Source organism: Onychostoma macrolepis, chromosome 09 (assembly GCF_012432095.1).
Source record: "Onychostoma macrolepis isolate SWU-2019 chromosome 09, ASM1243209v1, whole genome shotgun sequence".
NCBI classification, from domain to species: domain Eukaryota; kingdom Metazoa; phylum Chordata; class Actinopteri; order Cypriniformes; family Cyprinidae; genus Onychostoma; species Onychostoma macrolepis.
The window spans coordinates 8236165-8260997 of NC_081163.1; the positions used below are offsets into that span (position 1 = coordinate 8236165).

General features: G+C 37.4%; 1 protein-coding gene across 2 annotated transcripts in view; it reads left to right on the forward strand.

The window, feature by feature from the left end:
* Nucleotides 1-24833, forward strand: part of col5a2a (collagen, type V, alpha 2a) — a 30660-nt gene that overhangs the window by 496 nt on the left and 5331 nt on the right. The window contains exons 2-51 of one of the 2 annotated variants that reach the window (XM_058786777.1): nt 11343-11564; nt 11698-11711; nt 11825-11857; nt 11961-11993; nt 12439-12492; nt 12599-12685; nt 12845-12922; nt 13104-13148; nt 13241-13294; nt 14156-14209; nt 14300-14353; nt 14444-14497; nt 15246-15299; nt 15496-15540; nt 15699-15752; nt 15856-15900; nt 15995-16048; nt 16199-16297; nt 16390-16434; nt 16531-16629; nt 16804-16857; nt 17054-17161; nt 17265-17318; nt 17412-17510; nt 17624-17677; nt 17772-17870; nt 17945-17998; nt 18234-18287; nt 18417-18470; nt 18568-18621; nt 18720-18764; nt 18856-18954; nt 19181-19288; nt 19375-19428; nt 19795-19848; nt 19935-19988; nt 20085-20138; nt 20276-20383; nt 20476-20529; nt 20606-20659; nt 20755-20916; nt 20989-21096; nt 21201-21308; nt 21406-21459; nt 21550-21657; nt 21749-21802; nt 21910-22017; nt 22181-22234; nt 22317-22424; nt 22500-22806. In XM_058786777.1, the coding sequence (XP_058642760.1) occupies nt 11343-11564; nt 11698-11711; nt 11825-11857; nt 11961-11993; nt 12439-12492; nt 12599-12685; nt 12845-12922; nt 13104-13148; nt 13241-13294; nt 14156-14209; nt 14300-14353; nt 14444-14497; nt 15246-15299; nt 15496-15540; nt 15699-15752; nt 15856-15900; nt 15995-16048; nt 16199-16297; nt 16390-16434; nt 16531-16629; nt 16804-16857; nt 17054-17161; nt 17265-17318; nt 17412-17510; nt 17624-17677; nt 17772-17870; nt 17945-17998; nt 18234-18287; nt 18417-18470; nt 18568-18621; nt 18720-18764; nt 18856-18954; nt 19181-19288; nt 19375-19428; nt 19795-19848; nt 19935-19988; nt 20085-20138; nt 20276-20383; nt 20476-20529; nt 20606-20659; nt 20755-20916; nt 20989-21096; nt 21201-21308; nt 21406-21459; nt 21550-21657; nt 21749-21802; nt 21910-22017; nt 22181-22234; nt 22317-22424; nt 22500-22806 (3816 nt within the window). Of the gene's footprint in view, nt 1-11342; nt 11565-11694; nt 11712-11824; nt 11858-11960; nt 11994-12438; nt 12493-12598; nt 12686-12844; nt 12923-13103; nt 13149-13240; nt 13295-14155; nt 14210-14299; nt 14354-14443; nt 14498-15245; nt 15300-15495; nt 15541-15698; nt 15753-15855; nt 15901-15994; nt 16049-16198; nt 16298-16389; nt 16435-16530; nt 16630-16803; nt 16858-17053; nt 17162-17264; nt 17319-17411; nt 17511-17623; nt 17678-17771; nt 17871-17944; nt 17999-18233; nt 18288-18416; nt 18471-18567; nt 18622-18719; nt 18765-18855; nt 18955-19180; nt 19289-19374; nt 19429-19794; nt 19849-19934; nt 19989-20084; nt 20139-20275; nt 20384-20475; nt 20530-20605; nt 20660-20754; nt 20917-20988; nt 21097-21200; nt 21309-21405; nt 21460-21549; nt 21658-21748; nt 21803-21909; nt 22018-22180; nt 22235-22316; nt 22425-22499; nt 22807-24833 lie in introns of both variants that reach the window. The other variant, XM_058786776.1, reaches the window with a different exon arrangement.

Here is a 24833-nt window from a genome sequence, read left to right on the forward strand (position 1 = left end):
AGTTGTGCCATGTGGTAACCATACTGTAACATGATTAATGGTGATGTCACTTGGCGGTTTGTGGCATATGAGTATGGTCAACGGGCACGGTTTACTCTTAACTCTTCAACATGCATGATTAGATTTGTTGTCTACCCACATCAGTATCCTCCTCTCACATCTGCTGAATCGATTTCAACTCTAGCACTGCACTCACATGTCTTGCATCTTAATGCAGAGCAGATGTGTGAGGATATTGTGAGGGAGGCATTGACTCTGAACATGCAGGGAAAGGGAAAAAGAAAAAAAGAAAAAAAAAACACCCTGGCGAGAAAACACCTGAGTGCTATTACCTCAGTCATGCCTCGGTTTAGATCATTTCAAACATGTGACGTCAATTTTTCCCTAAATGATGTCACCAGACAAAACAATCTTGGGGAGTGTTCTCTCAGGTTCGGTTGATCTTAATGTTTAGCAGATTTTGATATATGCATATCTGAACAACATGTTTTACATGTGCCTCTTGGATTCAAAGCCTATTGTTGAGGTTTTACAGACAGTGCGCCACCTTGTGGTAAATGATCATTACAACTGAAAAAAAAAAAAAAATTACAATTGTAGTAGCCTATCTTCCTTCATAATAGAGCAAAAAAATATACAATTATAATATTTCTCCATTGTAAAGAGAGATTTGTTTCTTTCCTCACACCAGTCTGCACTTTTGGGCTAAGGAGTAATAATGTTCTTTAGGTGAAAATTACTTTATAACTTTATTCTCTTTTAAAAGTAGCCTATTTCTCTTAAACTATGTATATTGGGAGGCATTACCATTAAATAGCCTACTAAACTGCATGTTCGCATTTGAATAGGCCCTATAAACAAGTCATAACTTATCTAATTAATATGATAATCAATAAATTGAAAGTATAATTAATACATGTTTTGCAGAAGAAAAAAAATTTACAGAAGTCTGATTGTGTGCTATTTCTCACTTGAAAAAAAAATGGTTGATGTTAAATTGGTTTGGTTTCAAGCTAGTTGAAGTCAATAAGTGAAAGCAGCTGCTTCTTTCTAAATAGTTTAGTAACAATGGTAATATTTATGCAACGTAAAGAGAAGAAAATTACCCTAGAAAAACAAAACAACAAAAAAGTTAAATGTGCTTTTGGGCAAAAGTGGTTAGATTTGTAGTATTTAATACATAATGCAAAAAAAGCTGCAATTTTTCTCTTCCTGTCCTTTCACACAAACATATGCCAGTAAGCACCACATAAAGTCCAAATGAAGTTGTTCTGTTCTTCGTCCACTCCATGTGACGCATCTTTTCATCTGAGCATTGTCACATGGAACAGTTTAAATACCCTTAATCTTTTGAATAATGTGTAATTTTACGTAAACTTGGTTAAACAAGTCAACACAAATTACTTCTCACAGTAACATGAGAAAGACTGTAATTTATTTCTGGCCCAAACAGAAGATCGTCTTTCTAACATTAAACCGTTAGTTATATTTTTTATTATTATGTTGTGGAGCCTCTATACTATTCCACTCTATTTTTTAGACTGAATGGTATTTTTTGTTTAAAAACTGGTTCCAGTCATTGTTACCACTAAAATTATATTACAACAAATAGGGTGTTTTCACTTTACAGCTAAATATCCAAATATGTGCATTCGACCAAGTCCACAGCTTATGTGCTGATGGAAAACATGTGCTGCATTTTTGAGCTATGACTTGATTACATGCCTCTTTGGTCCTGAAAGAGGGAGGGAAAAGAGAGCAAGAAAGGGGGACAAGGAGAGAAAGAGAATTCTATTCTCTCTTTGGCACACACCTTTAACTCTATAACCTTTACCATACAATCCATAGCATCTTTGATCACTGGGCCTCTCTATGGAATAAACAATTTAGAGGATGGATGTTTAACGATGAACGCGCTCTCGAGCCTGCTCCATGGGAACTACTTATAAAGTAAATTATGGCAGTCAGCAAATGCAAGCCCGGGGGATGACTTCCAGATGTTAAACTGGTTGCTTTGGCAGTATTTGTAAAATATTAAAACAAATGCTGGCTAAAACATGGTTGTGGAGGAAGTCATGTAGCTGATGTAAAGAACACTGTGTCTTCGAACAGCAAAGGCTGGAGGACAATTGGGGGTTGGAAAATGAGAGCAAATGCACAGTAGGCATTTTACCACTATATAGCTCAGCAAAGTTCTACTGTTAATTTTCTCATGTGCAAACTAAAAAAAAACTTCCACTAAAAGCAAGCCTTCATCCTCATGTACAGCAGATGTAGTGAAAAACATTAAAATATTCTTTTGGCAGTCTTACAGGATCAGGAAGCAAGGAGGATGAGACATATGCCAAACATGACTGTGTAGAGAATGCAGAGGTTGGCAGTGGAGAAAATGACGAGAACTCCCCTTGGAGATGGTTTATAAGCTTTATAAGTTTACACAGCTGTTCAAAATGGTCTGGAGATCATCTGGATTTGGCCTATATAAAATTTTAGTCCTATCTGTTTGTCTGTGCTACACTAGTCCCCAAAGCCCCATCTTGATACATTATAGAAGAAGCTTAGTTTTGCATCGATTAACCCGTTTAGAGCAGTGACAGTAGGGTTAATGGATTATTAACCCAAAAATGAAAATTGTGTCAATTTACTCACACTCTTGTAATTCCAAACCTGTACGACTTTCTTGTTTCTGTGGAACACAAATGAAGAACTTTTTCACATTTGTGAAAATTTGCAAGTTGTCAACAAATCATTCAGACAGGTTTTGAGAATAGAATCAAACTATCAACGATTTCTTGAAAAGAGCTCAAAAGTATGATATACTGTATCACAAATTAGACTTGCAACTTCTCTCATAAACATTTAGGGAAACAAACTAAATTAACAAACTAAACAAACTAAAATAATCATTTAAATTTCTTTAGAAATCATATCGCCAAACTAATTGCTTTTATAATGTAGTTCTTTTTTCCTTATTAAACATTTTGGAGCTTGACATTCCCACTTCTCATTCACTTTCCTTACTCTATATGGCCAGAATAAAATTCACCCTTTGTGTGAGTAAATGGGGTGTCTAACCTGTCTCATTTTTATTAGCTCACCCTGCCAATGGCCTCCCAAAACAAAAGTCAGAGACAGGTATCTGGTAAAAGGCAACCCAATTGTCCACCACTGTATAGTAGGTCTCTGCAATACAAAAAGAGTGACTAAATATTAACAAACCTTGATTTCTCAACTGGTTAACTATAGCATATAAGTATACCATTGACAAGCTTCTCATGTTCTACATCAAATATAAAGGTATCATAATGGTGCTTGTTAATACTGATACTTAAAACATTTGTACATAAAGTCCTCTGTGGCTGGCCAGCTTGAAAATATATCATGAGCAATTTTGGATGTCATGAGGAAAATGTGGTTTTCTGGTCTATTAGAGCTCTTTTGTGTCCAGGGTCCAGGCAGGATAGTTACTGTTCTCAAGAAACCAAACCCTGTAAGGAGAATGTGGTGACATGTAGACTTCAATATAACGACAAGATGAAATTATACTGGTTTTGGCTTCAGTCCATAAGATCAATGCAAAGTAGAACAAACTATTCAATATAAATATTCCACATTACTTTTGACTTTTGCCAGTGACTAATAGAACACAGCCCTATAATTATAACTACAGTGCGTTGAAAATGAAACAGATGTCACAAAGTCTAGAAAAGGGATTGAGGGCTAAGCAGAGAAGTCCGTTTTCAATTCAAATTGAGTTTGAATGTATACCAACATATTTGTGGGATATGAGTTTTTTTCTGAATAGTTTTTTGTTTGAGAAATCCCTAACGAATCCACATTTACTAATGTATGCATTGCAGTATTTGTTATTCAGCTTCAGTTGTGTAAAACTGCGTCTTGATACAACTGATCACACTCTAGAGAAAAATGAGAACTCTCAACATGAGAACACACTGTGCTTTTCAACACAAGCAACTACCCTGCACTTCACACAATCATAACTAGGGCATCTGAGTCAGCCCAGTTTATATGGAAACATCTGCACAGTTTATTGAGTCATGGACGCAGCAAGATTAGATTCTAATAGCGTGTGAGAAAGACACTGGGATCCTGAGATGCCATGTGGCAGTCACATTTCAGTTTCTAAATGCCAAGGATCTATTAGAAAATTACATATCTTTATTTGTTTGGAATATCCATTGGTTACAAAAGAATAACTGGAGTTTGAAGTAGTCTAGTTCTCAAAATGAGAATCAAGGGCTGATGTACCAAATTAGGCCTACTGTTCTGGAGTTTGGTACATTACTTGTTCTATTACTTGCTAAGCCATTTGTTTATCCAGTGTACACTAAATTATTATAAATAATATTCCATTTACTTCCTCATGCTATCTTTATATTCAAGATATATCCTGCCAGAGTGGAGTTTTGTGCCTGGATCACATTTTCTTTAGTTTGATATTTGAAATGTTTCTACAGTACCGAGCTATTGGACGAATAAAGTGTATTGCTATAATTTAATGTCATGGACAATGTTTAAAAACACATTCACGAGAGAGACATTTTTCCACCTTGTAAGTCAGTTCATTTTCGTATCTTCACAGCAGGAAGTCTCTCACACTGGCATTTCCTCTGGAGAGAACGCTGAGTAATGTCTAGGTCTGAGCAATGATATCATTCCCTGCTGTCTCATAATGGTTAGAGCAAATTTACCTCTCTTTAATGACTTACATTTTAGTAAACCAATAAGGAGGCTGTTATTTTTATTACAAATATAGTGGACGCTAATTAAGAATTAAAGGTGACATATAATGAAAATCAGGCTTTTTCCACGTTTAAGTGATATAATCAGGTGCATCTACCAACCCAGAAAATGTGAAAAAGAACAACCCAGTATTATTATTATTTTTTTGGTAAGCCCGTCTCAGCAAGCTTGTGAAAAAACGAGCTGCTCAGATTTCTCTCCCCCGTGACGTAGAAAGGGGATCTTATTATAATATACCGCCCCTGAATCTGCAAGTTTCAACCCACGGCACCGCCATTGTATTTTTGCAAGCGACAATACCAGTACCAGGTGTACCAGTTCTAACGCCATGGTAAACATTCAAGCAAAGCATGCTAACTGTTCTGTCTTTGGCTGCACTGATGAGCACATACACTATTTAGAGTACCAGCCTCAGTGGAGACAAGAATGCAGAATTGATTTATTTACTGTATATTATGCTGCTGCCACACAGATCTAATATAAACACGAAACATCTTTCCTAGCTGCTTACCTTCACAAACATAACTTTGTACCTCTGTTACAACTGTTTTTGTAACTCATGTGTGTAGTTTTTAACATAAACTTGTGTGTATTTGACAGTTTAAGTGCAGTAAAACTGGAAAGAGAACTTAGTTTAGTACGCGCATGTCAAGTGACATCCGTTTTCTGTGCATGTGTGACAGATGTGTGCACTCAGAAAACCGTATATCATAATATTAAAATGCATGATTTTAGTGCAATAGACATGATAATCAAAACCAAACAGATGTTTTTTGGCAGAATATCTGAGGTACAAGCTGTAAAGGCACAGCCCTATTCTGGAAAAGGGGGCAGGGAGCAGCAACTAATTTGCATTTAAAGAGACATGCACGAAAACAGCGTGTTCTGCTTCTCAAAATACGCATATTCAAAATGAAATAATAGATGATCTGTGGGGTATTTTGAGCTGAAATTTCACAGACACATTCTGGAGACACCTGAGACTTATATTACATATTGTACAAAGTGGCATGATAGGTCTCCTTTAAATATGATTTATTTATTTTATTTTTTTTACAGAGTGTGTTGTATTTCTACAGTAAATTACCAGTCAAATGATTATGATTAGGAGAAACTGAAATTACTGTGATGATAATCTCTCACAAAACACTGCAGTCAAACCAGCTGCTGATGACTCATCAGACATATTCAAAACCTCTAAGGAGAAGAACCGTATAAACCTGGAACTCAGCCGAATCATGAAAAAGAGATACAGTATTGACTCTCTCATCTATTTCTCATCTAATCAGCGATGAGTCTATTGTTTGCTTTTTGATAATTTGAGTTTGGAAAGATTAATTTTGTTTCTCTGTTTGGTTTCTTTAATTTATAAAACCAGACAAATAAAATCTATTTTCATAATGGACTACGTTATAGAACACTAGTCAGGAACTGTGTATCACTATTATTTGTTTGATATTATTGCACATGCTGGCTGAGTTTGCAATACATTATCAAGTACATATGTTAAAGCTAATACACAACCAAGAGTGAGTAAGATTAATCACCTTTGGAAGGACTGACCTTTAAGCTGACCTTTTGACCATTATAAATGTCATGCATTAAGAAGATATAAGGCTCTATAAACTTAAAAGGTTTTCTCAGAACAAGAAGAATGTTTTCTAGGGGAGCAGGCTGAAGTCTTGCAAGATCATGTCCATTACAACTGATTTAAAGTATTTAAAACAGACTTATGTAGATTTATTCATCACATCTGAAGAAAGTTATTTTTTGGGTTTGCAAAAAGAAATTTTAAAACAAAATCTTATTGTTCCAGTCTATTTACAGCTGCTTCTAATGACAAAACGTGAAGCTAATGGTTGAGGGTGTAAGTTAATGAAGGATAGAAAAAGCGTAAAAGGCAAGATGATGATCTGAAATGTATCACAGTGTGGGGTCACATGAAGTAAATGTTTATATAAATACTCTCCACTGATGCCTCAAGGTTCTCCGTCCAAAACAGTGTAATATAAGCTAGAATCATGACAGACCAGCTGTGGTAGCTCTGCAAGCTCTCACAACATCCAAACAAAGCAAAAGAGGAGGAAACACGCTACAAAGAGAAACATAAGGGAGGGATGTTTCCAATCCCTGGAAAGAGTGAGTGGGGTTGTTCCTCACAGGATGCAGATAAAAAAAAAAAATAAAAGTTTAAATGCACAGCCTGAAAAAAAAAAAAAAATATATATATATATATATATATATATATATATATATATATATATATAGATAGATTTTTTTATGGTATCTCTTAGGAATGCTGAATCATTAATATCTTCCATTTACTTTTTGTTATAAGTTAAAATTTAATTTATGTTTTAGCTGAAGATGTTTCCTCCTGAATATCCATGAAAGGAGGTTGGGAAAGCAATGATTAGACCTATGTCAGGTCATGAGATTTTGTTGATCTTAGCCAAGAATGTAACTGGTAATGACCTGCATATCTTGCCTGACACTCACACAGAGAAACATTTACCCTTCAACATCTAAATGCATATTAAGTTTATATAAAATGCAGTAGTTCAAGTTGTGTAAATATTAAAAAGCAAACTAATGAATTCTGGAACATCACTTTGTTATGCATAGACAGCTGTCTAGGCCGCTGGCATGATGAACAGAATTATAAAAATAACATTTACAGTTTAAATTGTTTAAAGAGATCTTAGATGTACGTGTGAATGGGAGAAAAAAAAAACATAAAAAAAGCATTAAGCATGCCTTTGAAGTTCTTGTTTTAATTCTACACACCCACTTATATAGACATAGATGTGGTAGACACTAGCTGTGCCTTATTACAAATGTCTGAACTTATATCTAAATGCAAACACAGAACTGTTACTAAAGATGGCTTTTTCGTCCCTTTCTTTTTTAGCTAAATATCAAAATATGGCATTTTGACATCACAGGCCGCCATACTAAAAACACAAAGTTCTCTGTCTAACCAAGTGTATTATAACACCATGAATTTAATGATATCTCAGACATGTGGTGAAAGAAAAGTTTAAAAAGACTTATTTTTGTAATCAATCTAGGAAAACTTTTTTAATATGGTTTTCGATAGCTTTTAGCATTATAAATGTAAGAATACGTGTTTAGAAATGGTGTTAATCAAGCCTAATCAAGCATACAACTATAGATTAATCAGGTTAAGTATTAAAATAAGTTTAAGAACTGGTGGAAAGACATTTAGAGCAGCGTGATATGGCAATAAAATTACGTAGTCTCAAAAAAACAAAACACGTTCTGAGCCACGTTCACTGCACATCATCGAAAGCAGAAAAAAAAGAAAAAAAAAAGGACATATCCAAACCAGAGGAAAACATGTTTCCTTGTACAAACTAAGTTGTTCTCCCTAGACTGAAATCAGTGTGACTCTTCATTTGAAGATCCTCGTTGTGTTTCAGTAAAGGGTAGCCACAAGGACATCGAGAAGAGTCAAGGCTTAAATAATCATAGGTTTCAGAGTCACTTTGAGGTCTATCTGTCTGGAGTGACAGTCTGAATTACAATGTGGACATCCCATTTTCACACAGATTCTTCTTCAAAAAGAGGGAATTGTGTGTGAACTGTGGAGAACTCTATCTTTTAAAGTTTCCCTAGAGTTTGAATGCAACTTTTCCCTATATAGTGTGATTCCTGGACATCAGCATTCAGCAATAAAGTTCTCAAAATCAGGATATAATCAAATGAGCATTATGCATTGTTTGGTGTTCAGATGAAAATCTTACATTTATTGAATTACAGACTACTCTCTCACACACAAACACATATACTTGATGTTGGAAAGACAGACTCAGATGAGTCACTGTTTCCATAAGGTCATTTTCTAACCCATACAGCCTTGTTCCAACAACAAAGTCCCTGAACACAGCAAGTTATGAGTATTTCCACATAAACCAAAGGAAAATACATGTGATTTATATTACAGTTAATCTCCCACAATGCAGCATCTTAGTGGAGATGTAAATTGTAAAGAAGAAGCTGCCCATTGTTATCCTAGACCGTTCCTACGGAAGTCTGAGCATTTGGGAAGGAACCACAGACTTTAGCTGACATGGAGTAATGCTGAGCATGTTCAGTGCGGTCAGGTCAGGCCAGACTGGAAGACTGGTGGAAAATGTACGTCAGAAGTCCACAAAGGACCATGCTTTTGCTATCATCATCACTAGGGGATTTTAACCGTTGCTGTAGAAAGCGCAGAGTCTGCAATGAACTAGCAAATTGAGGGAAAGCGTGAGCTTTCTCTTCACCTTTAATAGTAAGGTTTCCATGGGTGGCTTGTGAACGATAGTTCCCCTCACATAAATTTATAATGGCTCATACACATTCTCTATTCTCACATTCTCTATTATTCACAAGGGAACAGACAGTTCCAGCTGTATTGTCTAAAATCCTGACCACTGACCCATTTTATTACCCCACATGTGAATTCTATCTAGATCACATCTGTTTATGCATGTGTTGTAGTTTAATTTGTTTTCTGTAAATTGCACAGAATACTATGGACTGTGGAAAATGAAAGTGTCTTTTTTTTTATATCTATTGCTAGCATATACTGTAACTATTCACACCACAGCACAAATGACATTGCTTTTATGCAACAAATCTATAAATAAGATATGCATGCTGACATGCATTTCAAATAAAAATTGGTCAGCTGAAAAAAAAAAAAAAAAAAGCCAAAGCATGAAAGCTTGCATCATGCATCATTTAAACTGGAACATAACTGCAAAATCAAGTCCCCTCCCATATTCAATGCATTCAGTAGGTAATTATTTCATTGATTCTCATTTGTTCATCATTAGCTAGTAAGAGAAACCCTATTCGGAACAAACCTAAAGAAAAAAAAACATTTGACCAACTTTCAGAAATCCTGTTCATTGCTCATGAAAAAAAAATAAATAAAAATAAAAAATGAAAAAGAAATAACACAAAGTGAAATTTGAAACAATCCTGAAAAACTGGTATTAAACTATTATACTTGCATGTTTGCTGGTGTTCTCTGAGGTCGTCAGCAGCCATGTGTTCAGGAAAAGATCTCTTTTCTTTGGCATCCTTCCCTGACACATTCATTCCCTCAGGTCAAAAAGCTAAACAATTTCCAATCAACACCCTCCTAATGCATCCGTTTCATTCATTTATGCCGTATTTATTCATTAGCTTGAACACTCAGAATTGAATGGTTGTATCTCCCCGTTAGCTATAAGCTGTAGCCACATTTGATCTGCATCCCAGAATCAATACGTGATGAACATTTATTATGAGCACAGTGCAAAAAAATGCTATGAGGGGCCAAAGTTTAGATCTTTACCTACTGTGTTGCTCTTTCCCTGCTTTGTTGCTAGTGCTGTTAAGTGTTAAACCTTCTCAAATAGACGGGTTCAAAAACTTCCTCTTCACTCAGGGTGAACATTTCAGGTGAGCACAACACCCAAAAGGTTTCATTTGAAGGCAGCCGGATGAAGCTCAAGTGTGCCATCTGGTGTACTGGTACTACAGCAGCAATCCGTATTGTTGAACATGAACATTTGAATGTTTGCCACCACAGCTGTTCATTATTCTCCAAAGTTCTTGTACTTCATAGCTTGAAAATGTTATTAAGAAATAGTTTATTTTAAATAGTTAAATAGTTATATTTTAAAGATGGACTGAATAGCACATTGCAGTAGAGGTCATTTGGAAACAATCTGTATGAATCAGACTTCCTGAAGGGTATTAGCTCATGTCTTCCCACCAGAGCCTTTCCAAAAGGCAAGGGTTCACCTTTTCCAGTAATTCTCAGCCACTTTCTCAGGGTATACCAGCGCTTTTACACATCTGTCTTGCCTTCTGGTCTAGTTGCAAGGCATGACACACATAATCGGGTGATTCCATGAGTGCTTTTTCCATTTTTAAAAGTAAATTTTCATTTTAAAAAGTAAGATTTAAAAAAAATTGTATAAAAAAAATAAAAATAAAAATATTAAGAATTAATACAGAAGTCTGACTTTTAATGAGCCATATCTAAATATGGAAGCATAAGGCTGGAAATAGACCAAATGGTATAAAAAAGGGTGGGGGGTGGGGTATTTAAAGGGATAGTTCATTAAAAAAAAAAAAAAAAAAAGGGTTCTTTTTATTTAACAAAAAAGTTATTTGTTGGAAAAAATATATATTATGGAAGTCAATGGGGACCAGAAACTTAATATAACTTGTAATACAGTTACTGTGTTTTGTTTCTGTAATACATATTTTAATATTTTGTTGATGCATTTAGAAAAATACCTATAATAATACAGTACATGTTAAAACTATTTAAATTAATTGTTTACCCATATGCTTATGAGTACCTTTTTCATGCAGTGGTCAAAAGTACCTTTTTCATGGAATGGTCTAATCACGACCAACAATACAAACACACCCACATACAGTACAACTATATAGGACAGTTTTTTTTAACAAGGAGTTGTTGATAAAAAAATGTGTGTATATATGTATGTGTGTATGTGTGCGTACACAATATTTATATAGCATTTACCTTTTTTTTTTTTTGCCCATAGAGGATGAGTTGAGCTGTTCAGAGAACGGACAGGTGTACACAAACAGAGACATCTGGAAACCTGAACCATGCAGGATCTGTGTTTGTGACAGCGGGACCATCTTGTGCGATGAGGTGCAATGTGATGAAGTGTCTAACTGTGCAAAGGTAGTAATCCCAGAAGGAGAGTGCTGTCCTGTTTGCCAGAGTGACACAACACACAGCAGTGGCAATGGCAGACCAGGTGAGGATGAGCACCACAAAAACCTCCAAAACAAATTAATATTTATTTAGCATCTTCATTGCAAATCTGTAGTTTTTTTTTTTTTAGATTGGATAAACAGCAAATATTTTGTCTATTTCTTTTTTCTTAGCAGGCAGAATTGCCAAGGTAAGCTATAAAGTTATACTCAGCACTGCCAATATGTAATATAAATGTGAATAAATAAATACATTTGTTAGTCCAGTGACTTCTGCTCTGAGTTTTACTCTTCTTGCTTTCAGGGTCAGAAAGGAGAACCTGGAGATGTCCCAATTGTATGTTTGAATTAACATTTATCTTGCATTTGAATATAAGGATGGATATATAATAATATTTGCAGAGTTTGAAAATAATACAAAAATTCCATCTTAATTTTAGGTTGTTGGAATAAGAGGTCGTCCTGGAGCAATGGTGAGATTTCTTTAATTTACTTTCATAGGGACCTGATCAGTATAAATAAACAGATTTATTATATGGTTCCAATTATACAACTGAACATATAATAAAATAAGTTCTTTAAATTTTTCATGCTCTACTTTGTGCAGTTTATCATTTCTATCACATATACAGTATCTAGTAGATCCTGATGTCTGGACACTAGATGGGGACAGAGCAAAACTCAGATTATTTGCCTTAAGCTAGTTTGGTCTTTATTTGAACTTTTCATGTAACCTTGCTAGTAAAATATTTTGAAACTTTCTACACTGGCGATTCATAAATTTTCATAAATCAGTCTTCTTGCAATCAGCCCTTTGTTTGAAAACTATGACAATAACTTTAACAGACTAATGCAATATTTCTAATGCTTTTTATTAACCTTAATTAAGTTTTATGTAATTTTATGCATATTATACAGGGGCCTCCAGGAGCTCCAGGGTACAGAGGAGACAGCGGACCCAAAGGTCGACCTGTAAGAAACAGCAAATTAATTTCAAAATGTGATTAAAGATGTGAAATATTGTGTAATATTATTGTAATGTTATGTTATTTTTGCCTGATTTTAATGTCTCTTGTAGGGTTTCAGGGGTCCCCCAGGATATGATGGAGAGCCCGGTGTTCCAGGACAGCCAGGAGAGCCAGGGCCCCCAGGACATACCCCAGGAGTGAGTTTAGAGTTTGTAGTTTTGTTAATCATAACAGGCCCTTTGAAAGTAGGACTACAAGACAAAATATAAAAAGCAGAGTGTTGAAGAAAAAAACAACACAACAGTTATAATATATATAGTTCCAATTAATAAAGCCCTATGTCCTCTCATACTTAGGGTGAGTTGTCTTCACATATGGCTGGAGGATTTGCTGACAAAACAGGAGCCCAGCATGCCATGATGCCTGGAGTTCGAGTAAGTAGAGATTCTGTCATTTAAACAAAATTATAAGCCACACATTTATGAGGAACATTACAATACATGTATCATACTCACATCACTGCAATGCTGTGTTAAAATAATAAGCTGGAGTAAAAAGTGGTGTTTCATAAGCCCTCTCTGTGATTATTCCAGTAACAAAGCTATTTTTCAATAGGGAGAGGCAGGAACAAGGGGACCGCCTGGGCCAAATGGAGCACCAGTAAGTATTTATTTGATAAGAAATTTTTGTTACACATATCAGGTCAAAAGAATATGGCTTCCAGCAGTAGCATGTTTTTCAATTTCCTTTAGGGGGCGCCAGGACCACAAGGACCTCCTGGTGATGTAGGAGATCCAGGGCCAATGGTGAGGAAACATGATTAATTGTCTACCGTCTCTGAAGACTTCATAATTTAGTCTGCCCCACACTCTTTATTTTAAAGCAAACATCAGCCAGGATAAACTCAATGTTTGCATATCGCAGACAATTTTCATGGCTCATTTATTAAAGGCAACCACAACTTTGGCTATTCACATTCACAGGCAAAACTTGTACTACATGTTTCCCACCATTCATTGGTGAAATTTATCTGGTTATCATATACAACTTGAAACCGTAACCTTTAGGAATACTGGTACATTTTACAATAAGGTTGTTAATTACAGTAGTTAACATGAAAACAATGTATAACACTTCTACAGCATTTATTCATCTTAGTTAACGTTGATCTCAGCATACACTAATATATATGTTCATAACATTAGTTAATGCACTGTGAAATAACATTGTTAATTAATGTTATTTAATGTATTACCTAATGCTAACAAATTATACTTTATTGTAAAGTGTTACCAGAAAACATTTCTTTTGATCACAAAACCAGCAAATGATCTGATGTTACATATGCTTATGAGTCACAGAATACGGCGGGATCTATTCTTAGCAAATTCTTTTTAACTCAAGTGACTTATCAGACAGGTGTTATAGTTTAAGAATTAAATATACAACAATACTTTAAGGATGTGAGATTGACTAATAGCTGAATTACCCCTTTCAATGCTGCAGAATCAGCCTTTCTAATAAATTCCATGATCGTGCTACTTAAGTCACAAAAATGATTCTGGAAGTACCGCATTGTTTTATTACTAAATGAGCACTCCATGTGTACAATGTACCATTTTTTATGTTTAATCAACTTTTAGTAATTACTGTTCTGCATTGTATAGGGTGGAGCTGGCCAGAGAGGACCAGAGGGTCCTCCGGGGAAGCCTGGTGAAGATGTGAGTACTCTATGCTGCCATCATAGGCATCCTCACAACAATGTGGAAAAATTAAACAGGATCTGAAATGGAATTATTTTGCTGCCATAGGGAGAATCAGGGACTTCAGGAAGTTCAGGAGAAATGGGATTTCCAGGATCTGCGGTAAAAAGTGTCATTCATTATTTGTAGCTTTTATCATTGGATGGTGTTTGTTTGCATTTAGATTTATGTTTGAATAACTTTTATGCGCAGGGAGCAAGAGGGTTTCCAGGGACACCAGGGCCACCAGGCTTAAAGGGCCACAGAGTGAGTAAACTCTTCATCTCTAGGCCTCATTTAAGATTTACACGTGTGACATGCATACAGTATTTTCCAAAAGTCAGAGACTATACTAAAAATCCTTCAAAGACAGTATGACTAAGAAATATTGAATAAGAAATATTTAAGATTCTGAAGGTCACTGATCAAACAAGTTAATATGTGACATTGACCATGTCAACTCATTTTGCATTAAATTGCAATAATACAAAGTAGAAGTATTGTCAATCGTCTTAGATTTTTGAACCTCACTGTTTTATATGCTCTCTCAATGTTACCTTCCACATTTGTCAAGTGTGAGAATTCCATTCTCTTACTCTGGGTATCTTTTCAATGTGAAATTGTCCTGGTATTGAGTACATCATTGTTTTGGAATTGCTTACAGATCATCCACCATGCCACCAGTTTTGTCTTGAATACATCACAATACATCACATGAAATACCTGTAAGCCAGAGAGGAACCCAAGTCAGATTTCACACACAAAATATGAAAGAACAAAATACACAACGTCATGTTTGACAATAAGTAATTGCAGCTTATTTTGCACAAGCACCAACCAGCTATTCAGCACGAAGTTCCCTTGGTTGAAAATACAATTTATATGAATACTAGAACAGAATGTACAAATGATTTTCAAGTTACCAGTGCAAAATTCATATCAGAATTGGATATGTTTAGGTTTCTAGGTGGAGTCTAACAAAATAATAATCCTGTTATGTCCTTTCATAATTCAGGGTCACCAAGGTCCAGCTGGTCTTAAAGGAGAACATGGAGCTTTGGGATCAAAGGTTCAGCTTTTGCAAATTTACTTCATTATTAAGCACCTACTCACTATAAACCCTAACTGTTAGCATTGACAAAGCTTTAAAAGAACAGAGCTGTAACACTTCAAATTTGTCCGTTTTGTATATACACACAAATATTAAATATGATTGTATTAGTAGTTTCATGTTTATTTTCATCATATATTATTTATTATTTTAGGGTGAATCTGGTGGACCTGGTGCAATGGGTGCCCCTGGTCCTATGGTAAGAAGACCACATCCCAATACATTGCAAACTTCATTTAAAGCAGTATTACTGATGTGAATCTAGTAAATAAAAACAGATGTTGTCATGCTTACACTGCCACAAATGCTTCTAGCCTTATTTCCAATTAAATTAAATTGGCCTGTTGCTAAATGCAGGGTCCCAGGGGAATGCCAGGAGAAAGAGGACGCCCAGGCCCGAGTGGCACAACGGTGAGAGCAAAAATAAATAAGAGTGAATAGCATTGTTCTGATAACTTTAATAAGAGCTTTTGAGTATAATAAGATACATTTATTTATTTATTTTGTATTTCAGGGTATGCGTGGTGCTCAAGGAAATGTTGGAAAACCAGGTCCAATGGTAAGGAATTTTAATAAACCAAAGGATAATATGTAACAAAGGAAGCAACTACAAATGTCATGATGCCAATCTCTAATGGTTTAATTGTTTTAAGGGTCCTTTGGGAATTAGTGGTGCCCCAGGGTATCCTGGAGGCCCAGGCATGAAGGTAGGTCATGATAACAAGAATTTATACATATGTTTTGTATCATTTTTCGCTATTTAACTATTAATTCTATATATCGTAATAGTTCAGCTGAACCTTCACTACCTTAAATCATTGTTACATCTAGTAATAAAAAGGAATTTTACTTGACAGGGTCAACCAGGACCTACAGGGGTGAGGGGTCCAGAGGGACCACAGGGACAAAGAGGAGAGACAGGACATCAAGGCAGATCTGGACCACAAGGACTACAAGTACGTTTGTGATTGTCATTTTGTACATTAGAACATGATTGCAAATACTAAGTCAATTATTTATTAATCTGTGATGATTCTGAATTCTTCAGGGGCCTATGGGCACTGACGGTGGTCCAGGTTCCAAAGGCCCAGTGGTATGTTAAAGAAAAAATTAATGAAAGAGTTAGCAAAAAATTTAGCAGTTTTTATTACGCAGATATTGGCAACTAACACAACATCATTTTCTCCAGGGAGCTGCTGGTCCTCAGGGTCCTGTTGGTCTGCTGGGCCCAACTGGCCCACCAGGACCTCAGGGAAGCACTGGACAGCCTGGGATCAAAGGTCAAGGGGTAAGGCATTTGTTGCTCACGTTGTGGCGTATGCATTCATGGACTGAAGATTTATTGTGTTCATATAATGTAAAATAACATACAATGTACTATTTGTGCCTGAAAATGTGTATAACAACGAACAATTAAGAACACTGAATCTCAAACCAGTCTTGTGTTTTGTGTTGTGTTTAGGGAGATTTAGGTGTTCCTGGATTTAAAGGAGAGGCTGGACCTAAAGGAGAACCTGTAAGTTTTGATTGAATAATACTGTAGAACTATTTTTTTTTCTCAAAGGTGAAGCATGGGATTTCTGTACCCCGTCATCAGACAAATTTACAGAATTAGGTATAATTAGGTACAGAATTTTCTAACAGGTAAAAAACTATGAGAAGACAAAGAACACACAAATTACCTTTAAGTGTAATGTATTTCTTTGTCATAGGGTCCACCGGGATCACAGGGAGTACTTGGACCTCAGGGAGAAGAGGGAAAACGCGGGCCCAGAGGAGATTCAGGTTCTGTTGGCCCACATGGACCTGTTGGTGAGAGAGTGAGTCTAGTTTTCCTTTTATTGCCTTTACAAAAGCAGACCGGCAGGAGTGTAATTATGAAAACCACCTCAATTTTCATGGGGTTTTTATTGTCTGATATAGGGGGCACCTGGAAACCGAGGCTTCCCTGGTCAAGATGGTTTACCGGGTCCAAAGGTAATAAAAGAGTTCAGTTAAATCCAAAGTATTAACGAGTTGAATATAATTAGCTGAATACTGAAATAATACTTTTGTTTATAATTATCTAAGGGTGCACAAGGTGACCGTGGAATTACAGGAACTCCTGGTCCTAAAGGCTCGACTGGAGATCCAGGGAGAACAGGGGAACCAGGTCTTCCAGGCGCAAGGGTAAGTGAAATTATTCATGTGTATCCTTGTCTTTATAACAGAAAAATCAGAGCACAATGCACCAACTCCTTCAAATACATCACTAATTAATTTTTGCATCCTCTTTTTCTCAGGGTTTGACAGGTACACCTGGAGTTCAGGGCGCTGAAGGAAAGCCAGGACCACTGGTACATTTATCTGATGTTTTCCATTCATGACTGGAACAAAATATCCAAATTTTTTGACAGAAAATAAAGAAATGTTACTAATCACCTTCTACAGGGTGCTCCAGGTGAGGATGGGCGCCCAGGGCCTGCGGGGTCACCTGGAACAAAAGGCCCTCCTGGAACTATGGGATCAATAGGCCCAAAGGGTTTTAGTGTGAGTGGAATTTTTATTCATTTATTCATTTATTCTCTGTAAGTACGTGACTTATCATTTGAACAATAATTTAGGGGGATCCAGGAAAGGCAGGTGAGCAGGGATCTGCAGGAGTTTCTGGGCAAAGGGTGAGTAACAGCAATTAAATGTATTAACTACTTTTGACACCACAACACCTGCAGCTTAACTGCATAGCAACATGCCAAAAAAAAAAAAAAAAAACTTTGACCATCTGAGCAACCACATTGTGATGCCCTGGTTGCAACATCGTGGCACTTATGTTCAAGCTCAATTAACATTTTCTTTAGAGAATATAAATCTTGTTCTAAATGACAATGAACTGTAACTTTGACTTTCTCATAGGGCCCACCAGGCAAAGATGGAGAAGTAGGCCCAGCTGGTCCACCAGGTCCACATGTAAGTGTACTATTTTGTCTCTATATTACCCAACCACCTGCTTTTGCTACTGTGTTGTATAGCTATTAAACTCACAATTAGACAAGTGCAATTAGAGTACAATCTATGATTTTATTTCTTGATTTTTAGGGTCCAGCAGGTGAGAGAGGCGAACAGGGACCTCCTGGAATGCATGGCTTCCAGGTGCTTGATTTATGACTATTTAATCATTCAAAATGATTTCTTTTCTTTGTTGTTATCTGGCTCTTTAATAAGATCAATATTCTTATCTGTTTCTCAGGGTTTGCCGGGACCAGCAGGTGCTCCTGGAGAGGCAGGAAAACCTGGTGATCAGGTACATACAGTACATCACTAACTCCTGGAAAAATGGATGAAAAAGAAGGGACAAATGGCAGAAAACAATGCTAATCAGACATTTGTCTCTCTCTCAAGGGTATTCATGGTGAAGGCGGCCCAATAGGCCAAATTGGACCAAGGGTGAGTTCTAGTTTTACCTTAAAATGCTTCTGTAAACACATGTTGTTGAGGTAAAGACATGTTCTTATTGGTCAGTCATTTCATTGAACAGGGTGAACGTGGAACCCCAGGAGAAAGAGGAGAGCTTGGATCTCCTGGCTTGCCTGGAGCCAAAGGTATCCCAGGGGCACCTGGTCCTGATGGCCCAAAGGTAAAATTAAGTATCTATTATTAGTACTGAGACACAGGAATAACGTTTTAAATGATTTCAGAATAAGATCTTATTGTACTGTAGATTGAGCACAGAATACACTACGAAATAAGCACACTGCCTCAGTTTCACTATGCAGCTACTTCATAATCCTGACATGTTTAGTGAAGTGTTGTAATTAATGCTTTTAAAATGTTAATTCATCATTCTACTGAATTATTTGTAGGGTAGCCCTGGGCCTCCTGGTACGGTAGGTGATCTAGGCCCTCCCGGTCTGCAGGGAATGCCAGGTGAAAGAGGGATCTCTGGCCCACCTGGTCCAAAAGGAGAGAGAGTGAGTAACAGCACAATTAGATTTACAGTGTGCACATAGATATCTGTATATTTTTAGTTCTATAATTAACCTTTTCTCGCATTTAGGGAGCTATTGGTGAGAAGGGGTCAGAGGGCACTCCTGGAAGTGACGGTGCAAGGGTAATTATTTGTATTTTTAAAACATCTTAACTGAGTGGTTATCAACTGGTGCGTTGCAAATCATTCTGAGAGTGCCAATGACAAAAATAAAAATGAAATAAATAATATAACACTATTCATGTTCCTGTTTTGATTTGAACTTAGATTTGAAAGAAACATTTCAAACTGGCAAAAGTTGAGAGAAAGCAATCTCAATCAATCAAGCATAAACAAATGTAACAGACATGTTAGTAATCGAACAGAGGGTGAACTATACAAGACTTGTTCAAGCAGGCCCGATCATAGATGTGCACAAAAGTCTCTGTAGATGAGCTTAATATGCATGAAAAAATAATCTCATGCTGTCGTGTTGTCTTTCACATGTAGGGTTTGACAGGCCCAATTGGCCCTGCAGGACCCGCTGGTCCAAGTGGTGAAAAAGTACACCCACATAACATATTATTATCTATATTTTACTTTAATACTGTTTTCTTTTACGACATACTTCTAACATAGTGTTTTAACAGGGAGAACCAGGCCCTAAAGGACCACCTGGACCTCCAGGATCAAGAGCAATGCCAGTGAGTTAATATTTCACACTCAAATACAAAAGGCAACAATGTTTCAAATTAGTTAAATGTTTTGATTTAATAACAAATATTTGTGCTAAAACCAAGGGATCCCGTGGTGAACCTGGGCCAATAGGTGCTGTAGGCTTTGTTGGACCGGCTGTAAGTATACATTTTGAAATCTGACAGAAAACTCATGGTTGTTTGATATTGCATGCATTAAATATGCGAAAATGCAAAGTTTTTGTCAGATCATTGAGTAAACCAGTTCTGAATCTGGAACACTTTTAAAATCACAGGGTATTGATGGTCAGCCTGGTGTGAAAGGACCACCAGGGGAGCCTGGACAAAAGGGTGATGCTGGATCTCCTGGCCCTCAAGGCTTGGCTGGTCCTCCAGGGCCACAGGTGATAAAACATTTGCATAAAAATGGTTTTCAGAAGGTCCTGTGAAACTGCTAGTGAATTAATTACCCCTTTCTTAATATGTGTGACTACAGGGTAATATTGGTGTGGCTGGACCAAAGGGTGGTAGAGGAACACAGGGGGCACCTGTAAGTATAGATGTAATCGCAAATACTGTATCATGCGGTTTGAATGGCTAGTCACTTAACATACCTCAATGTTTAGGGCCCAACAGGTTTCCCTGGATCTGCTGGAAGAGTTGGCCCACCTGGTCCAACGGTACGTTGCATGGACTACAGAGGTTCACAATCACAAATCAGAAATTATGACAATTCAAAACATTTTTTCAAACCTGTAGGAATTTGTTTTCTTAGGGTCCTATTGGTGAGCCAGGTCCAATTGGTCTTCCTGGGAAAGAGGGTCCTCCTGGTCTTCGAGGAGATCATGGACCTCCAGGACGCCAGGGAGAGAGAGGTCCCTCAGGGCCTGCTGGAAGCCCTGGAGACAAAGGAGATTCTGGAGAAGATGGACCACCAGTAAGTGCACCAGATATTTCTCAGATGAAACACTAAGTGTAAAAACAGAATCTTAATGGTTATTTCCATTAGGGACCTGATGGTCCACCAGGTCCTGCTGGAACCACGGGGCAAAGAGGAATTGTAGGCCTTCCTGGTCAAAGAGGAGAACGTGGAATGCCGGGACTCCCTGGGCCAGCTGTTAGTATTGTTGTTACATGCTGAAATATTCAAATAGAGTCTAACAGCACTTCTTTTTTTATAAGACCTCTACTAATCTGATTCTTCATGATTGTCTCATGTAGGGTCCTCCAGGAAAACAGGGTACATCAGGAGCCCCAGGAGACAAAGGACCTCCTGGCCCAGTTGGGATGCCTGGTGCTAATGGACCTCGGGGGGATCCTGGACCTGATGTAAAATATATTTAATATAATTGTTACATTAAATTTGTACTGACTAGAGTTACTTGGCACAATAAATAAATATATAATTTTTGGTTTTGATTATTAGGGACCTGCTGGGTCTGATGGTCCACCAGGAAAGGAAGGTGTCATAGGAGCCCAGGTGAGACCCAAAAACATTAAAATGACCCATGTCCAAATCATAATTTCAAGCTGTTTGTGCCAATCTTACAAAGCGGTTTCATTTTTAAAGGGTGATCGAGGAGATCCAGGCCCAGAGGGTTCGACTGGATCTACAGGACCACCTGGTTCCCCCGGTCCTGTCGGTGCAACTGGAGGAATTGGAAAGAGAGGAGAGTCTGTAAGTCTCACAGTTTCTTATCATTTAATATATACTAGAATGCCATCTCTAAAGCATTTTGGCTCACTTTTTCCTCACACTGTCTTGGCAGGGTTCAAAAGGACCCTCTGGCCCTCCAGGTCCTGCTGGAAAACGAGGACTCATAGTAGGAAACCTATGACATAAAGTCATTTATTAGAATGTCTCCAATTACCTTAAAGTTGCAAATAAATAAAACTATACAACTGCTCCATTTCTAACCATCTATTTAAGGGACCGCAAGGACCAAGAGGAGATAAGGGAGATGTGGGTGACCATGGAGAGAGAGGACAGAAGGGTCATAGAGGATTTGCAGGCTTACAAGGTCTTCCTGGACCACCTGTAAGTTATAACAAAGATCCTCGCTTGATTCAAAGAGAAAGGATATTCCAAAGCCTACATAATTCACTTGAGTCGCACAATTAATTAAATATAGAACATCAAGCAGTGTATTATCAGTGAAGCATTTTTTCATCATACCATTTTACATTCACTTCATTTTTAGGGCACAACTGGAGAACAGGGAGCTCCAGGCATCTTTGGTCCAAGTGGACAAAGGGTATGCATTTAACTTTTTAAATGTGAATGATTTACAACTAGTCAAATGGTGACTGACATGAAATAAATAATTTGTCTCACAGGGACCTCCTGGGCCCATTGGACCACCAGGAAAGGAAGGGTACATTGGACAGCCTGGACCTATGGGTCCTCCTGGTTCAAGAGGAGGTAGTGGCGATATTGGACCAGAGGCAAGTTAAAATTTTCTGCCACTTCACATAGCATTACAACTTAAAACACCCACTAATTTGTCTCATAATGATTAGGGACCTCCTGGAGAACCTGGCCCACCTGGCCCTCCCGGATCTCCTGGACCTCCCACTGCAGCTATGGAAGATCTGTTTGGTGGGCCTCAAGATTATGATGCTGGTCTTCCTCCCCCAGAATTCAGTGAGGATGAGGCTCTTCCCAAGAGTAACTCAACAAGCGTGTTCCAGGCTGATCCTGGAGTTCAGGCAACTTTGAAAGCTCTGAGCAGCCAGATTGATAGCATGCGTAGCCCTGATGGTAGTAGAAAGCATCCTGCCAGAACTTGTGAGGACTTGAAACAATGCTACCCTCAAAAAAAGAGTGGTAAGTTAATTTTGGAGTATTCCAGAAGCAGGTAAATCATTATAACCAACTGTTGGCCACTGACTTGCTATATCAGTATCCTACCAACTCAGTTGAAATGTCAGTGGCACTAAAAGCACTTTCAGTTTTATCCAAATCAGATGAACAGAGACTTCTGAAATGAAATCTCTGGGGAGTGGCACTAAAAGGTTAATGAAATCACATACCACTTCTATAATCCTTACCCTAAACCTAACCAATAGTGTTGCAACTGCATTGCAAGTGCAATGTACCTGGTGAGCTACTAAGCATGTTTACTACATCAAAAAAGCCATACATACTGAGCTTATTATTTAAAGGGTCATATGATGCAATTTCAAGTTTTCCTTTCTCTTTGGAATGTTACAAGCTGATTGTGCATAGATAAGATCCCTGAATTTGCAAAGACTAAAGTCTCAAAACCAAAGAGATATTCTTTATCAAAGTTAAGACTCTGTCACGCCCCCTAAAACAGCTCATTCAAACCTTTTACAGTCTATGATTCAAACACACCCCCAGGTCTACCTCAAGATGGAGATTGAGGTCTCTGCAGAGCAAAAGTGGGTGTTTCTGAATTGCTAGGCATTTTCAAGCTGCTGGGTGTTTCTAAATCATGCAATCAAAATGATCCCCCTGACCTAACCCCACCCCTAAACCTACCGTCACTATGACGTCAGCCAATCAAGTAACATGGTCAAAAAACGCTGGTAACTCCCATTACTTTTCTGCAGAGACCTATACTTGTCAAGATGTGGAAATATTTGAGTAAGACTGCCCAAATGTGCACCGAGGAAAGAAGGCGTGGTTTCAGTAAGCGTGGTAGTGCCAGGGAGATGCTGTTCTTCTGTGCAAGCAAAAGCACTTTATTTGGTCTTCAGAAAGTAGATGTATTTAGGAATCATTACGATTACTTACAATAGAACAGCACAACCCAGATGTTATCACAACGCATTTTATGGACGACCGTTTCGTGAACCTAGGAGAGGAGGTATTCTGACTTTGCTATGACAATCTGGTGCTTCTGAATCAGCGACTGTGTATGTTTTGTTATTAGTTTAAGCATTTGCTGTTGACTGTTCAAATGCGGAGTTTTGCGCGTCGTGTGTGTGTGTGTGAGAGAGAGAGAGAGAGAGAAAGAAAGAAAGAAAGAGAGAGGGTCACATCACAGTGTCTTAATTGCGGCTTGTGTGCAAATACATATGAGCTTCATCACCGCGTCTGTCACGCGACTCTGTTCCCCTCTTGGGCTTGAACTGATGGTAAAACTAAGGACATTATTAACTGTCTCTTTACTTTTATTTTGAAAGCCGAAGCTCGCGATTATGGAAAGGGGCGTTACATTTCCGACGAGTGCTTGTGGTGTTCGGCCAATCACAAAGCACTGTGCCAGTTGGCCAATCAGAGCAGACTGCGCTTGTCGGAAGGAGGGACTTTGTAGAAAACGAAGCGTTTGAGAGAGGCGGGGCATAAATGACCTACAATAATGTACAGTATTTGAAATATGTCAACATATTCTGTTACTCCAAATACACAAAATAATTATGCTTTAAAAAGCATCATGACCCCTTTAACGCAAACATTTTGAGGTCATAACATAACATTGTGCAAGAACCCACATAAAAATAAATCTTTATTAATCAATACAACATTAATCAATACAACTAATCAGAATTTGTGTTAACAGTATTAAAAGTTGTTTTACTAGTCATTTAAGGTGGAAACTGCAATGCAGTATATGTATGGGTACTTTCTTGGAGTTTTTGGAGGCATGTCTTTTCAATGAGCTTAGGTTGACATACAATCGGACATATTGAATTACATTTATACATTTACAGTTGAGGTCAAAAATTTACACCCCCCTTTCAGAAGCATTAAAAATGTTAATTATTTTACCAAAATAAGAGGGATCATACAAAATGCATGTTATTGTTTATTTAGTTCAAGGATTCAATTATTTTTTTATTGTCATTCCATACACGGGTACATGAAGGAACGAAACTTAGTACTGA